Source organism: Empidonax traillii, unplaced genomic scaffold (assembly GCF_003031625.1).
Source record: "Empidonax traillii isolate 1590-97213 ecotype Southwest subspecies unplaced genomic scaffold, ASM303162v1 scaffold711:size593479, whole genome shotgun sequence".
NCBI lineage: Eukaryota > Metazoa > Chordata > Aves > Passeriformes > Tyrannidae > Empidonax > Empidonax traillii.
This window is the reverse complement of record NW_020955904.1, coordinates 111377-129322: the sequence shown is the minus strand read 5'-3', so window position 1 is coordinate 129322 and position 17946 is coordinate 111377. Positions and strand designations below refer to the sequence as shown.

The 17946-nt window shown below is 37.3% G+C and overlaps 1 protein-coding gene across 2 annotated transcripts in view; it reads left to right on the top strand.

The window, feature by feature from the left end:
• The window catches only part of ADCY8 (adenylate cyclase 8), a 123261-nt gene that overhangs the window by 48420 nt on the left and 56895 nt on the right, over positions 1-17946 (top strand). For both annotated transcript variants that reach the window (XM_027900121.1, XM_027900120.1), the window contains exons 3-5: positions 154-284; positions 2538-2649; positions 13165-13292. In XM_027900121.1, the coding sequence (XP_027755922.1) occupies positions 154-284; positions 2538-2649; positions 13165-13292 (371 nt within the window). The remainder of the gene's footprint in view (positions 1-153; positions 285-2537; positions 2650-13164; positions 13293-17946) is intronic.

Genomic DNA, 17946 nt, shown 5'->3' with positions numbered 1-17946 from the left:
CGGTTGGTAAGGTAAACTATCACAAATGGTCTGAGCTAGAATTTTCAGAGAAGAGGGTCGCACCCTAAATTACCAGCTATCTAGCTCTAGACAGGGCATTGTGAAGCACCAGTTCAGACTGATACTGACACTTCGCTTTCCTCCTTGTTTCAGGAACGGCTGGTGCTGTCTGTCTTACCACGGTTCGTAGTCCTGGAAATGATAAACGATATGACCAATGTAGAGGATGAACATTTGCAACACCAGTTTCATAAGATCTACATTCATCGCTATGAGAATGTCAGGTGGGTGGAGCAGCCTGTCTTTAGTGTTTAAGGTCTTGAATGCTGCTACATGACTCATTTGAGAGTCTCCTTTCTGTTGTTTTATTAATTAATAAATTAGAAAATTAGTGTACCCTTGTTTAATCCTTGAGCAGAGAAGCATTTCGGTGCCTTATCTTACTCATCAGGATGGATGGATGCCATTGCCATGGAAAGATCCATTTGAACTGAAGTCTGAGTCTGGACCATCTGTGTCTTTTTTTTTCTTCTTCACTTTTTTTTCCCTTTCTGGTTACACAGAAAGTGTTTCATAGGTTTTTCCCAAACCACAGGGGCAAATGATTGAGTGAGCAACATTGAAATCATCACTGAAGGAAGTGAAAAATAACATTCTTGGATATGTTGGGAGATAATTTGCTAGGAAAGCATGTACTTTGCCTTTTGATGAAACCCAAATATAACTTTGCCTGGATAAGTTCAATAAATGTAATTTGCACTTCTGCAAAAGAGTAAATTGATTATCCACTTCTGTGGCCATGCAGTAGCTCAGATACATTATTTTGTTCTATTAAATCTGCTTGAAAGTATCAAGGACCCCCACAAAAGGTTTAAGTTGCACTAAATTAAAATGTCTTCCATTAACCTTTTTCATTCCCAAGGTAAGTATTGCCGTAGAAGAATCAAAATGGGGAGAAAATGGCCCTTTTGTTTGAATGGAAAAGTTGAAATACATTTAATGCTTGAAAGAGACTTAAAATTGAGATTCTGCGTGTTTTACATTACAGGTTCTTGTTAGCTTCTATGCACACTGCCAGAAACTAGATCTTTTTAAAACTAGGTTTAACCTTCTTTTTTTCCTAAATGTTGAGCACTGAACACTACCTAAACTAAAGCTATACAAATCCTTAAAATTAGTATCCAGTTAGAAACTTTCATTGTTTTGATAATTAAAATTGTGGAAAATAGAAGTTTGAAAATCTTATTTTTATAAATGCAGGCTATTATTACTATTCATTCCTCTTCAGAGAGCTTGGTACTTTAACTTTTAATTTTACTTTTTCTCACTGGTAAAAATCTTACCAAGTTTATGAGTCTCTTGTTTAATCCTCACCCAAATCCTTATCAGTCCATACATTTGAAGATGAGTTGTACTGTCAGTATTCAACCTGATCGTTACTGTATTTATTATTAGGTACATTAGTAATTCTCACACACTGTCAAATTGTATCTTGTTCAACACAAACCTTCAGTTACTCAAATTGTAACACCAGTTATTAGTTGAGTTTCAAGTGCTATCAAGATTTGTTTGGTTTATTAGCAGTTTGTACCAGTATGTGACTTTTTGAACATTACTACTTTTTAAAATAGACAACACTTTCTTCATCTAATAAGCACTGAGCTATTTCGTCCTTTGGCCTGGGTGATAACTCGTACACCACAGACTCTGTGTGTAAGACTAGAAAATTCACTGGATGTTAAAATACAGGATAAAGCTCTGTTTGCAACTAGCTTGTTATCTTAGATTCCACCACAACTTCAGGCACACAATTTCATACACCCAACATCAAAGTGTGATCTCACTGGGCTCCCTGTAAAGTCAACAGAATGAAAAAGGAATTATCCAATTAAAGATTCATACCTTAAAAAGAGAGCACTCTACTTCTAACTCAGATACTTCTGTCAAATGTCTAAAATTGATGCAATAAAACTGGCCTGAGCCTGGTATATATCAAGACTGTCATTAATCTGCCTGTAGTCTTAGGATTTTAGTCTTATACAGCACACAGATAAGAAAAGCCTGAAAATCACGGCAAAATGAAATTGCTGAAATCAAACCTGCTGTAAAAAAATAGCTATACATAAACCCACTCTCAAAGAACAGTCTCAGACACTAATAGACCTGTGAGTGCCAAGTCTATCTGCTTATACAGCCCTCTATATTAAGGGTGCACCATGCCTCAGGCTTCTCATTAATAAAAGGAGACGACTGTATTTATTAAGGCTTAACTACATTTTCCTGAATTTTTTGAAAATCCAAAATTGTATGAATTCCATTTTTGGCTAAACTCTTGCCTAGCAGTATTTGTTTAATCTCTTCAGTATTTATATTCAGTACTCCTGAATCTCCAGAAGTTTAGAGCAAAAGTAGCATGAGTTCAAAGCTAGGAAAATGATCCTTCCACAGTAAATTACTAGGAGGCAACTTAGGACATTCAGAAATCAAAGGAAATAGAATGCAATATTAATATTTTTTATTTTTTCTTTTTTTTTTAGCATTCTTTTTGCAGATGTCAAAGGGTTCACCAACCTTTCCACAACTCTGTCAGCCCAGGAGCTGGTCCGAATGCTGAATGAACTCTTTGCCAGATTCGATCGACTAGCACACGTGAGTTAAACACAGTTTATTTGGAAAAAGACAGAATTAGCTCTGTGTTTGGGAGCTTTGGGAAATACCCTCTGATCACTTTAAACAATATTCGTCCAGATTTTCCCCATAGGGATTTTGTACAGCTATTGAGGTTGAAAGACATTGACAAATTTCATCAAAAGTGATGAGTTCTGATAGCAAGTGAAAACTGAGGTAGTGACTAGAACTTTCTGCTTTTGTGGTGCTGGACCAAGAATGGTATGAAAGCAGATCACCTACCCCAATATATGAGGAAGCTTTATACTTCTTCAAATTTTTTTTCTTTTCTTTTTCTTTTTTTTTTTTCCAGACCATAGCTTCATTTTATCTTTTCATCTGAGAACTGAGGAAGCTTAAGGTCATATAATCACTCCTCACAATCACTGTAATGGTTAGTTACTAGCAGAGTTTACAATATTTAGGTTGGATTCTATCTAACTCAACAATAAAATTAATTAAACACAGCAGAGGAAATTATTACATCAGGCAAATTGGTCGCTACTTAATTAGCACTGATCAGGGAAACAAAGCACAAAAATACAAGCAGATCACATGTTCAGTTTTTCTAGGCTTGCATCTCTTACTTTTTTCAAGTTTCTTTGGTCGAAATTTTATTTAATGTTACTATCTTTAGGTGTCAACACCTGAGCTGACTAATAAGGCTATCAAAAGGAGACAGTAAGGTACATTCAATAGAGTTTCTTTTAATTTATCCAACCAAATGTAGGCACTTACTGTGGGAAAACATGAATTGCAACCTGAGCATCATAGATCATGCTATCTGTTTACTATCAAAGGAGCCCAGAGCGGCTTGGTCTGATGTACAGATCTACATCCCTCGCTGATTTTAATACACTTCTGGTTCAGGGTTATGGGGTATTTGTACATGAAGTGCATGGACATCAGTGAGACCCTTGGGGTTTTCTCTTAGCTTACAAATTAAAATGAAAGAAGGAAATGCTTCCATAATTATTCAAAGGTCTTTTGATTCTACTATTTTATCTCAAATAGCAAAGTGTTTTCTTATGTACAGAGTGATGCCATAACCCATTGCCAGGGCACTGGCAAATCGGTAAATGCAACTTACAATATTTGCTTTGCAAACAAAAAGCCCTCATCAATTTTGATCTACACTGGAAACCAAGCAGGGTGAAAGAATTACCCCAGTCCTGCCTTTTAGAAAGATTATAAGAGTAATGTCTGCTTTTGTACAGCTTGACAAAATAGCTACCTTAACTGAAGAAATATATTTTACACCAAATTAAATGTATGTATGTCACAGAAATATTTTAGGAAGAGTATGTACATAAAATGCTTTATTGCCTTGCTTCACAATTCAGTTTTGGCTGGCATTTATGATCATTAACCATGTTTTTTAATCATTCCATAAACTATATTTAACCAGTAGAGATTATGTACATAAGGACTGGTTCCAATAAAGGAGTTAGGAACAAGGAAGGCATTTACACCTAATAGTCTAATCCAGAGAATCCTTCCTCCTTTGCCACTTGGTATTTTCATTTTATGGGAATGTCCCATTCCCTAAATTTAAGAGTCTAGGCTCCATCATGCATTTTCTTTCATAGTCTGAGAATTTATTTTTTTCTTCTACACATCATTGACTAGACTAATCCACTGGTCTAGAACAATCCTCTGAAAAAGTGGAAGACACAGGCAAGAATCACTGCAGAAACTGAACAGATTTGACTACAGAGATTAGAGTGATCTGACCAGGACAAGATAAAATTTAGTAAAAGGAAAGGCATTTTGATTGTGTTCCTTTTTTGCGGCCTCTGAGACCAGGATGTCGTGACACCTGTCTGATATCCTGACAAAAGTGATGCTCAACAGAGAGGAGCCTATCTTGGTTCCCTAGAGAGGTTTTTGGTGTTTCTGTCCAACCCAAGGAGATGAATTCTCCCTCTGTAATTTATGGGAAACCAAGACTCTTCACTGGACTCTTATGGAGGAGGTCAGCTGCCTAAAATAAAAGTGTCTAAAACCTGTACTAAACTTAACCTTTACCTTTTTTGGAAATGGACACTGACTGGTTCTTGTCCCAGATTTTAAGGACTTGTGAATTACGTAGACCTATTAACCTACACAAATGATATTTCTGAAGCTTTCACACCTGGTAAAGGTGTATCTTTTGGAAAAATTCCTAGTCTTCCTCTGAAGGTACCAGGAGATGGAGAAATACTTGTGTGTCTTGATAGTGTCTTCCAGTACCTTAAGACTCACACTGTTAATTCAGCATGGCTTGTTTCTTTTTTGATTTTTTTCTGACTTTGAATTACATCCATTGATTCTTGCTATGACCCATTATTCCCAGACAAAAGAACAATCTTGTAGCTACTGACTTTCTCTGAGAATACATTTGTGTGCTTTTATCAAGGTGCCTATCATATTTCCTTTTGATAAAAGAAAGAGACCAAGCTCACTGTGAGGTTTTTTTACTCCATAAGATTTATTCCTTCAAAGAGTTTTGGGGACTGCTCTTCTGGAACACCTCCACTTTTTCAGAATCCCTTTTGAAACACTGAAAACAACGTTCTGGACTAACCTCCATTGGCGTGATGGAGGCAGATCAACACCATTCCTCCTATCCTCTTTTTCCTTGGTCATTGTCCAAATATCATGCTTCTGAGCATACAGTGATAGCACTATTGTACTGAAAGATATTATTTTGGGGGTTTATGTCTTTGCTGTCATGTTGTGACCCCGATGTCTGCATTGTAATCGTTCATTTTATTTGTCTTGTTCTTTTTGCAAATGTTATTAGCAATGGTTTCTCACTTGCCTGTAAATCCTTGACAGGCCTTTCAGAGAGTGGCCCTTTCAAGACCTCCCAAGAAGGATCTTCTAGTAAGGAGGATTACACATTCACATCTAGGTTTCAGATCTATCACTTAACTGGTTCTTAATCAGCTTAACTAGAGTTATCAAAACTCATTCAAATAGACACTCTTACTCAGACTCTTGGGTTTTGCTAAGAATTACCATCAAAGCAAAGAGGTCAGTTGCTGAAAGCTTGAGGCAGTTTCTTTAGATTTTAAGGAAAATCCTTATAAATCCTTATTTACTTCTAAATAATAGTATTATTTTATAATAGCATATAAAAGATTGTAGGATCTTCTCTAATGTCTTATATAAATCATATAATATTAAAGAAGACAGTATTTCACAGCTTGGTGATGAATGTAATTTGGCTTAGTTTCTTGTTTCTCTTATTAAGCCTTATTAAGCAATGCAGAAGTAATGAGAGCTCTGAGATTTTTTTTAATCTTCTTTGGGTTACATCAAGTATTATGGCATCTGTTGATGCATATAATTAATAAAAATCTATGATATTTGTATCATTACCACAGAACTCTTTGAATAGAAGTTAGAACTCAGTTCAATATTTCATGCTAGAAAGAAAGGCAATAATATGTTATGTCCATCTCCTTCCCCCTTCTAATCACTCTATGATATTTGTAAAAGATTTATAATTATTAAAGAGAAAAGTGTCATTTAGAAAGGAAGAGAAATAAGTTGGCATAAAACAGAACTGAAGAAAACATTTGTTTATATATTCATCTACTGAAAGGGCTAAACAAAAACTTAATTAATATTAATACTTTCCTTAGGCAGAAATTTTGAGGAGAGAAGGGAAACAAGATGACATTCAGTAAGATACTTAAGCCTAAAAAAAGTCCTGCTTTGATGAAATAATAGGTTTTTTTGATGTTTGTTTTTCCTCTGCCTTCTCTGCAGTGCGATGATTTAGATTGTCATATTTCTAAATGCATCTACACTGCGTGTAGTAGATAGTGTGTAGATATAACAAAGAGGAAAGAGTAAAACCCTAAATAAATGAGCTTGTTAAAGAAGTGATGGTTTTGTTTTGTTTGGGTTTTTTTTCTAAGAGGGGTGGCCTTTTTTCTGTAACCTTGATTTTATTTTCTCCTCTGATGTTGCAGAGAAGCTGCCAAAAGTTCCTCTAACAGTGTATTACCAATCTTGCTTACGACTAGTGTTTCCAGGGGTGGAAACCAACCTAACTACGAGGCTCCACAACAATACCTCACCCTGTAGCCCCAGTACAATACCTGCACCTGCTGGTATCAGGAAGGGATGACTGGAGTGCATTGGCAGCTCTTTTGTTTCCTTGATAAACATACTCCTGTTGAAGTGGCCACATTTCAGCTCTGAGCTGGCAGTGCTTTGTTCTTTGGTGAAATTACCTTCAAGCATATAATCTGCAGGACTCCAGAGACTCCCTAAAAACACCCTGTCTGTTTAAACATGTATGCTAGTAAGAAAAAGGTGGGAATTTCTTCACATGTGTGTGTTTGGGTTAATGTACCAAGAAGTAGAGTTACTCTGGATTATGAGCATGCATATGTGATATTTAATTCCTTATATGGACATCATATATAGTAAAGGGAAGGAGTGAATAATCTTTTCATAGTGCTTAATTATTGGATGTTTTTCCTCCTAACCAGTGTCAATAATTAATTGCCTAATACTAACGAATAAGCAAACCCATTAAATAATGTTCTCCCTAAAACAGTAGTATTTCAGATGGCAATGAGCCCTTCAAAAGACCTGAACAGTCAAATAAAACCCCAGACGTAAAGTTCTTCAAAAGTGAAAAATATGGGCTTTTTATGAAAAACAAACAAACAAACAAAGAAAAGTCAGATGAAAATGTCAGGTGAAATAAAATTTAAGTTTTAAAATTTCTCAGTGATTCAGAAACTGAGAGTTATGCAAATACAAAGTTAAAACAGAAAAAAAAAAGAAAAAAAAAAGAAAAACAAAGAAAGGAAAAAAAGCCTGACTTTGTGACTAAATTAGGATTTGAGTGAAATGTAGGCTTCACAAGTATATTCTCGGAAATTGTTCACCCTTTATCATGGAATCATGGGTTAGAAAAGATTTCTAAGATTACTGAGTTCAACCATTTACTTAACACTTCCAGGGCCACTACTAAACCACGCCCCTAAGCACCACACTCACGTCTTTAAAATACCTCCAGGGTTGACGACTCAACCACTTCCCTGGGCAGCCTGTGCCAGTGCTTGACAACTCTTTTGATGAAGAAATTTTCTCTAATAGCCAATCTAAGTCTCCCTTGGTGCAACTCGAGGCCATTTCCTCTTGTCCTTTCGTTACCTGCGAGACGAGACCAACCTCCACGTGGCTAAAACCTCCTTTCAGATAGTTGTAGAGAGCAATAAGGTTTACTCTCAACCTCCGTTCCTCCAGGCTGAACACCCCCAGCTCTCTCAGCCTCTCCTTGTAAGACTTGTCCTCCAGACCCTTTCCCACCTTTGTTGCCCCTCTCTGGACACACTTCAGAACCTCAGGATCTCTGTTCTCATGAGGGGCCCAAAACTGAACACAGGATTTGAGGTGTGGCCTCACTAGTGCTGAGCACAGAGGGACAATCACTGCCCTGGTCCTGACGGCCAACTGTTCCTGATACAGGCCAGGATGTCATTGGCCTTCTTGGCCACCTGGGCACATGACTGTTCAGATGTTGTCAACCGGTGTCCCACATACCTGAAGTAACTAAAGTTTTACAAACTCTTAAGGAGCTGAATTTCCCTGCAGAATTGCTCTTGCCTTATCTAGAAAGAAACACCTTGAATCTTTCTAACAGGAATTTCTACCCCTGAAATCACAGCATAATCTCGTAATTAACATAGCTGGAAAGGTGAATTGCTCACCAGACAAAACAGCTACAGCTGTTTTTCTTCTGCAGTATGGCAAGGAACAGAAGTGTTGTTATAAGGTATAAAACTCACACAGGAGTGCGCCTCAGTTCCTTCTGCAGCATGAGAGACCCCAAACCCATATCTTCTGTCAGCCTGGAGAAGTCTTAACCAGCCCACCATCGGTTATTCTAAGGAAAAAAAGCATTCCTTTTATGTTTTGTTAAACTATGTAAAAAGTGTTTAATAGAGGGCCATGCCATATTTAAATATTCCCTGATTCAGGCAGAGGATGAAAGATTGCTACATTTTTCCCTTTATGTGTATAGAAATTAGAAACAATCCTTGCAGCTGGGTCCCAGCCCTGGTCCTCATTTTTGTCTACATCACCAGGGTTGAGAACTCCCCTCCATCTGTCTCTCTCAAGGTCCCAGCTCTGTTTTCCACAGTGACATAGCTGCAATAGAAGGAATTTGGATGGACTTCTCTCTCCCACCCCCCCTAAACGAGACTGCTGATTAAGAGCTTTGGCCTAGACCCCATTCATGCTGAGAAAAGCCCTTTATCCAGGTTTCCTCTACCTTTGGCAAATGTTTCAGGAACTGAGATATTGTACACAAAGACCAAGTCCCTGTCTCTTCCCACTCCGGCTGCCTTTTAAAAGAAGACTTATGTGTATCATCCCTTTGTTCTGTAGTTCAGCCTGAGTGATTTCTCATCCACAATGTTCTAAATGTTTAGCTTAAAACCATAAAAATTGCAGAAAAATTGGACTTTTCTGTAGGTTGTTCACTAGCCTATAGGGTTCTCTTCAAAAGTAGGTGAAGTGATTAATTCACCATAGGCAGAATTTAAAAAGTGGCATAACTTATAAAACACAATAACTTTTTTCCCCTCGTCAGAAATTTAGCCCAAGGAAACAAGAAATATTAATGAAGTCTCTGACTGTGCCTTTCAGTAACTTGATATTTGAGCAACTCATTTCTGCAGCTCCACCTTATGCCAATTTGCTTTGCTTCCTTTCCAGTCACTAGGGGTGTATTTAATAAGCTCAAACATAAATCATTCACCACATATGAGGTAATTATTTATGAAAAATATGCATATTTTCTTTTGCTCTGGATTACGGTGAATTGGAACGAGATTTCTTGTCAATTGCCACTGAATTAATCTAGAAATATTATTAAAAATAGTTGAGTGTTTGAGTCTGCTCAATATTCCCCAGGCAAAAATTCTGATTGGAATTAATCTTGGCAGAATCAGGCCCCTTAGTCTTTCACTTGCAGCAAATGAAAAGCTGCAAATAAGGAGGGAAAAGAGCCCCTATTTGTGACAAGATGAGAATTTAATTGATACCTTCAATAATTGCTATTAATGAATGAGTATGGGAAGGGGTGTGAGGCTGATGGATACTGATTTGAATGTCTGTATAATATCAGCTGTCATTTACGTGCCCAAAGACAGCTTCTGGAATTGCTTATGAAAAGGGAAACAGGAATAGAATAAATTAAAGAGGAGATAGTGATAGCCTCACAACAGTGTTTTAACACTATATTGAAAAATATTACCTGCATCAGTGTTCCTGTGGGCCTACTTTCTCTTACTTAAATGATTTACTCATTTTACACTTTCTTCATGCCTCTTTAGAGTTTTCATTAATTTCCATTTAATATCAACTTTAAGATACCATTGCAGTGACATGACTTGAGGAAGTGGGCTTGAGCTCTTCAGTGTGACCAAAATCTTGATGGCTGCTATTATCATTTTATACCCCTGAAAAGTGGGTAGGTCCTTACAAAACTCAGTCTCCCATCTGAAACTACAACATGGCTACCCACATTAGCCATGAATCTCACCTTAATGCACTAGTACAACCACTCCAACTAAGCCTCCAGTCTAAGTTGTAGATGTGATTAGACTACTGAGTTATTGGAGGGAATTTCAGGAGACTGTGAAGTCCTTCTCTGCCAAAGGCAGATGCCATTACCCCCCTGTCCTTCCTGTCAGTTTTTGAACTATCTTTCTCTAGATGAAATATTTGCAGTGATATAAAGTCCAGAGTCTGCTTTTCAAACAAGTATAATGGGAATAATAAGGGAAGAATAAAAAGCATGAGAGCAATATAGTTAGACCATAACACAGTTCACACTTAAAAGTCATAAGAAGAAAAGAGAAGAAGACAAAGAATCATTTAAAAGCTCCTTGTGGCTTCTTGTGTTGATACAAACACCTTGCCTGACTCCTGCACTGGTCCAGAAGGATATAAATCTTATGTCATGTTTGTTAGCCCCATGTGGGTGCTTCACATACCCAGGTGTCTCACTGATACACCGCAGGTTTAGGTACAGGCAACTGAACTGAAGCCCAGACAACTGCTTTAGCTGTGAGCTGAATCAGTCCCCAGCCTTCCCTGACTGCACTGCCTGGCTCTCTGATGGTAATGGTAAGCTTGACTGCTGGCTGGCATATGGACACCTACATACACTCGTCTCCATTTGGACATCTCGCTCCATAGACAACTTCCTGAGCTCCGGCAAATGAGTGAGGTGACACATCATGACAAGAAAAACCAAACAAACATTCACGTGCAGCTGAACAGATTTCCTGTGTCACACACACGCACTCACGCTTGCATACAGCAGATCCTAACAAGCAGGTCTTGTCATGCCTTAAGATTCTTATTTCTTACTCTTGTAAAAAGCACATCTCTCTGGGTTGATCTGCTTTGTTCTGAATTTCAGGCATGGAGCAAGGTGACAGAAGTCTCATCCGTCTTTACTGGGATCAACACTTCAGCCAGTTTAAGCAAGGCATTAAGAACCAAGAACTGAGAGCTCTTTTTCTGTTGTAGACTATGTTTTTTAACTGTGCTGAATTAGATTCTCACTTAGTAGGTGCTGCACACATCCTCAGATAAGTGCATGATAAATGTTGCATGTAAAAATGTAATTAAAAGACTAAAATATGATAATACTTGAGATATAGCTCTCTTCCTTCCTTTCTTCCATTCTTTCTTTCTTTCCTGGAAATTGACTGGCTTTCCCTTTTTTGTCCTCTATTCTACTATGAAGATGTTATTTGTAATGTATATGCAGTGACTCTGAATAGAATGAAAGTGCTGCCTTGTGCTTTATTCCACCTCAGTCAAACCAATATGATGTTATAAATGATCCCTTTACTTTGTATATGTAAAAGCAAGAATCGCTTAGAAAATGAATTAATTAAATGGCATTATTAGAAAAACCACAGAAGCTTAGAATCTCTGGTTTATAATATCTTTAAGTCTTTGCATTTTGTCTAACCAGGGAACACAAATTGAGCCCTACCTACTTGTCAATTAACTTTTATGTTTCAGTCTATAGAAAAAAAAAAAAAAAAAAGTGAAACTCTATTTTTTTTTCCCATTGAGGAGGAAATGTGTAAAAAACCCTTTTGTTTTGGTGCATTTTAGGAGGCACAATTTCAGTTGCAGCCCTATGAAAAATACCCATGTGGTTGCCGACCATGTGGGTCTGCAGATGGGCTGAAGAGAAGGGGGTGAGGAAAAAGGAGAGTTACGTATGAATTTTGACATTTTAGAAGCCTGAGTTCAGTCTGGATTTTTTGTGAAACTTGGATAGCAGAGCATTGCACTCTGCAAGAGAGCACTGATATTAGCTGGAGACTTAACCAAAGCTTCAAACACAGTCAGCTCCTACTGATGGTTTAAGGAGATTTCAGGGTGAATCAGCTTACTTTGGCCCTGTGCCCAGAGCAGATTTTACTCTCACTGGAATGCTTAAAGCTTCAGCTGACTTAAGAAAAAGCTTTGGGAACAGGTGTGTAGGTTCCCCGTGCCACTCCAGGATTGCTAAAGACTTGTCTGAGGTTGATTAGAAAGCTTCATTCTCCCTAGAACGGGGAAACTTTGAGTGGGACCTGTAGTCCCATTCAATTCCTGGGGCAGAGCAAGCATTCACATAAGGTCCTCTATCCTACTTAAAATTTTCTTTACCAGTGTGCTTAATGTATCCACACTCCTTTGATTACTGCAGTCGCCACCACACGTTGCCAGAGGGAAGAAGAGAAAAGCTGAAACACATACCACAAGCCAAATTTTGCTGCTTTAGAAATTAAATTCACAATTTTTTTCCTAGGGTAAAGGATGTCTCTAGCTGGATGCCAAAGAAACATCCTTTCTCCACAGCATGACCCTAATGCAACACACCTTTTTTGAAATCCCTGACATGCAGATACTTGATCAGCTCCTATAGCTGTTGGGAATGCTTGAGTGTGACAGTGGAAACATTAGCTGGAAAGGGATTATCAGTGGGAGGAAAGAGGTTTTTCATTTATTTCTAGTGTAAAAAGGGGTGGAAAAGATACCCTGGAGGAATATAATCTAAAATAGGTTATTCATTATCTCAGCTGGTGTTTCTGAATCCTTGGCCTTGCTTCCACCTAGCTCTGATGAAACCTTTCTCTTTATCAGCAAGGGTAACTTGGATTAGCATAAAAGAAAAAGCACTATATCCTTTTGTGCTGAAAATGGAAAGATACTTTATTTCAAAAATTATATAAATCATAATTGCATTAATGACAAACAGCGAACATGCAGAAAAAATTTTTTGTGTTTTTCTGTTGGTTGGTTGGTTTTTTGGTTTTTTTTTTTTTTTTTTTTTGGTTTGGGGTTTTTTTTGTTTCTTTGTTTGTTTTAATACAGTAATTTTTCGACCACTTTTATATTCATATTAAAATTATTAAAAAAAACCCCCACAAATATTTTCTATCTCTTTCATACATTTATGCTTAGGAACATCATTGTCTCAGAATAAAGATCCTGGGGGACTGCTACTACTGTGTGTCAGGGCTGCCAGAACCTCGCCAGGACCATGCACACTGCTGTGTTGAAATGGGGCTCAGCATGATCAAAACTATCAGGTAATGCCATTTTTTCCACCCCATTCTTCCTGATTCATTGTTTCTGCCAGTGTCCTGAACTTACCTGAGGAGGCAGTTACTAGACTAGTAATTCTTATGTTGGATCAGAAACCTCAGGATTATCACTGTGAAAAGGGCAGGACTTTTCTTGATCCACATAGTGCATGGGAACAGTTACTGAATGGTTTTATTAACCTGTGCTGCTTTAGAGATGTAACACAATAGCTGCTGGGTGCACTGCAAGTGAGAGGTTTCACAGTTCTTGACAGTTCTCACTTTGTACTGTTGTCATTATCAAGAGGAGTTTGAGGAGGAGGAAGAGACCGAATTGCTTCCTATAATCCCTTTAATAAAATTAAACAACAATATAAACACAAGATAGACAGCTGTGGCTATCCTATAGCTTGGAAACTAGCTCATAGACAAACTCATAAGCACTGAGATTTGCCAGATGAGCAAATTTTACCTCTTAAATTAGGTTGGTGCTTAAATCCACAAGCACTGGAAGTGTTTTAATTAAGGGATGTGTTCCCATCATGTAAATATAATTATATTGCTGATAGATTATTGTATTATGTTGCAATTACAATTAATAATAACCTTGTTTCAGCAGTCCATGTGCAGAGCTTGACCAGTGAGTTACCATGACAGTGTCTGACATCTAATGCACCAAGAGAGGTTTACTCCATCCCTTTAATCCTTGTAATTCTTTTTTGGTATAACATGTCAGAGTTCTTGAGTTTCTCATATCCAAATCATTTTTCTGTTGTTGTTCTCTATAAAATAGGGTAGCCTAACACAAGCATACACCTCTTTCTGTGGGGATATTGCTGTCCAATCTCTTTATCTGCTTCTTTTCCAGACTGCTTTGCCCCTTTAATCTGAGTCTGTTTTATGACATACATCAGGCAGTTAATGCATACTGCAGCTTCATTACTGAGCTCTTAATAGAGAAAGAATTTGACAAAAATTAATTAATGGAAAATCTAACAGAATAATGGTTATGCAACAATGATATCTAAGAAGGCTGGATTCAATTATCACAGACTAAATACTGCACAAAGTAATCAATATTTTGCTTCTGGAATCCCCACAGTGAAAGTGAAACGAATTAGAGAACACAGTGAAGAAAAAAAAAAAAATCTACCAGCATTGTTAAAATTTCTTGGAGACACACATAAAATCTTTTGTATTTGCTTGATAATACCAACTGCAACCAACCCATTGTAAGTCCCTTTCCTTCTAAGACAGTAAATTTCTGTGAATCTCCTTGCACCTGTGCAATGAAGTCTATAACACCCTGTGCCCTTTCATGAACCGGGTCTTGAAGGCAGTAATCCAGTAGAAATGGTGCTCTATTTTTAGTATCTTAAATTACAGCTATAGTCAGTTGGAGCCGTGAAACTGAAGTCCACTGGGACTTGGGTCATCCATCCCAGAATAATTCAGTTCAGATTTCCTCCAATTTATTTGATAATCCCAGTATTTGAATTTCTGTCTATTCAATGAGCATGATTCTTTCTCCAGGCTTTTCTGTTCAGAGTATAGGAGTCTTGTGTTACTAATGTGGGCTTATATAGTTCACAGGGAGGACCAGTCCTGCCATAGACTAATAGAAATATTTAAGCCCACATTTCTGAGAGAATTTAGAGTTATCTACAGGCTACTAATTAGAATTAAATAGGTAAATATCTTTCATAGTTAAGATGAAAAAAATCCTCGTTAGAGAACAGTTTTTATTATATTCATCTCTATTGAATTTTATCATATTTAAAACCTGCTGGAAATGACACTTTGATAATTATAAAACTTTTTATCTTCATCTGAACCTTTTCCAAAATAAATATTTTGTGTGTCTAAAATAATAGGGAGAGGATTCAACATATGATAAACCATCCCTCAGATTCGACAGCTACATTGAAGTTTTACAGTCAAACGTTTCTCTCCATTCACAGCAGGTAGTTGGTAACATTGGAGTGATCGGTACTAACACTTCTGGTGAGAAAGTGCCCAAAAGACTTATGATCTCAGGGTGTCATTGCTGAATATTCCTTCTAGTCTCCTTGATGACTTTGTAGTCAAAGGGAATAGAACAAGGATGTCAAATCCATTCATGACACAACATGAAAAATAAATCTATATGGACGAGTTGTCCCAGAAGGGACTTCTGAATGGTTTTATACATCTTGCATCCATATATCTAAATTGTTAATTTATTGTTAATTGAGAGTCTACGTTTTACTCACATACTGAGGATCTAGGCCTGAGCCTTGCAGCTCCACTTCTCTCTGAAAATGAAAGGAGCTGTTCAGAACTCAACAGAATAATCCAAGAAAGGTCATGATTTTCTCTGTAATGATTTCTTTGCATCACTGTGCCATGTTAAAAATCTTAGAAAAGCTATTATTGCTATTCTAATCTTTCTTCTTGTACTTTGCTCCCTTAATGGTTGAGAAAAATTGAAAGACAACTTTCAACCATGGGAAGGTTCCATGAAGCATGATATTTACTCCAAAGTAAGGCAGCTTTGCTCCATCACATTTGTGCATGAGCAAAAATCCTAACTCCATCTGTCTTGTAAAACCCAACATCCTCTAAATTCTCATTAGCTGCAACTGGAAATGCAAATTAAAATAAAAAGGAATAAGCTCTTCATGAGGGGTTCATTTATTTAGCTGGTTCTAATATCTTTCCACATGCAGCACAGCTCTCCTTGTGTTTAATTTTATTGTATTAATGCCTGTCTGTGCTGACAGTTGATAGAAATGAGATACTAGTGGAATGTTTAGTCATCAGATGGTAATGTTTCATTTTCACAGTTATCATCCAAGCTAAGTGGGTGTCAGAGATAACACCACCTTCTCAAATGTCCTTATTCCTAAAATCTCTGTGACTGGGAGGAGAGAAGGGAGGTATGTTGTGTGAGGCTCAGCTGCTCAAGGACTCTCTCTCATGGTATAAAAATGGAAATCGCACAATACCTATAACAGTGGAAATTCAAACAAACCTTTGTGCTGGTATATTTGATCGGTAAATCAAGGAGCCCTAAGTGGTTTCATTTGTTGGATTATTTCCCACTAAAATACCAGCTCAAAGAGTAATTATTATGACAGAATATATAGTCTCAGCATACAATATAAACTAAACTCCAGAAATCAGATAACAGCTTGTCTTCATTAAAAGTCAGTAATTAACTACTAATATTAAGATAAATTCATGAGAGAAGGAAATAAAGGAAAACTAGAAAAAAAACCCAAACAAAAGAAACCCAAAAAACCCCACCAAAACACAAAACCCACAACCAACACCACCACAGTTATTTCAGATGATCTCACTGACTGACCTGGCAGGTTTCCTGCGCTTAGCATGAAGAAACTGCCTTTAACTTCATCTGTTGAGTATTAACAAAAATCATGAAGTGATCACTGATTGTTAAAAGAGTTACTTAGGCAGTAAAAGAAAGGGACATTGCAAGATATTCGCAAGTTCACCCTGCACTTTTCAGGTAGTTCTCAGAGTGAATTGATTTCACACCAAGACTTGATCATGTTGTCACCTCCACGTGTCTGTTTCAGCCACTGCCTGAATGAAAAGAGCATCAGGACAGTTTGTCTTTCCCTGGTTTTGCTGTTGGATGTGTATATGAACTAAACCAGGCAGAGATGAATAGGTTTATGCCCTTCTGAGACCTCTTTCCTTTGAATGTGCCACCAAATACCATCAAAGTTATATTGGCAAAATGGTATAGAAGTATATATATATATGTATATAATTATATAGATTTTATAACATAATTTTCAAATGAAAAACCAGAATTCTAATAATACTGTGTGTGGTCCCTTGTAATATTATATTTTCCTGCCTCTCAGAGCAGATTGAAATAAGAAACAGGAATGCAGCAGTACTTTAACTCTGCCCATGTTGCTATAGAATTCATCTGAACTCAGAGCAAGTCAGTTATATCAGTGATAAATTTGACGATATGAAACTTCTCTAGATTGTAGTTTCTGCTGACACTGGCTTCCAGCTTTAATTTCAAGTTGAACTCACCTGGAGCTATTTTAAACTGGCTTCTTGGGATAATATCTCCTTTAAATTGTAAATTCAGCATGTCTAAAGTTCCTCTCCAAAGTGTTGCAACCCATAAGTCATATTCCCTGAGCTATATTCTTTAAAGTGTTCAGTAGTTTAGTGCACCTTGTTATGTAGCTTTTTTTAAAATAATAGGTATCTCCTTCACAACCATGACAAAGTTTCCAGAGTCCTATTGAAAAGATTATTTACCTCAGTTCACCTACTACCATCTCATATCAGCATCAAAAAGCATTTGAGTTCATTTAGGAAAATTCCACAATTCTGCTGAGTCAAACCAAAAAGTTCTCAGTGTAACTGAACCTTATGATCATAGGACAGTTCAGTTTGAAAAGAGCATCAGGAGTTCATCCTTCTGCTCAAAGCAGAGTCAGCTAAGACCCTTATTTACTTCAAGCAAATACATAGACTTTCCTATTTTATCTACATGAGGATGTGCAACCGGACTTGTCTATCTCGCATTGGCCTTTTTAGCCATCAGCGTGCTTGTAGCAAGCGTGGGTAGAGCCCCTCTCAAATCTTCGTTCGCGAAGCCTAGCCATGATAGACATGAGGATGATAG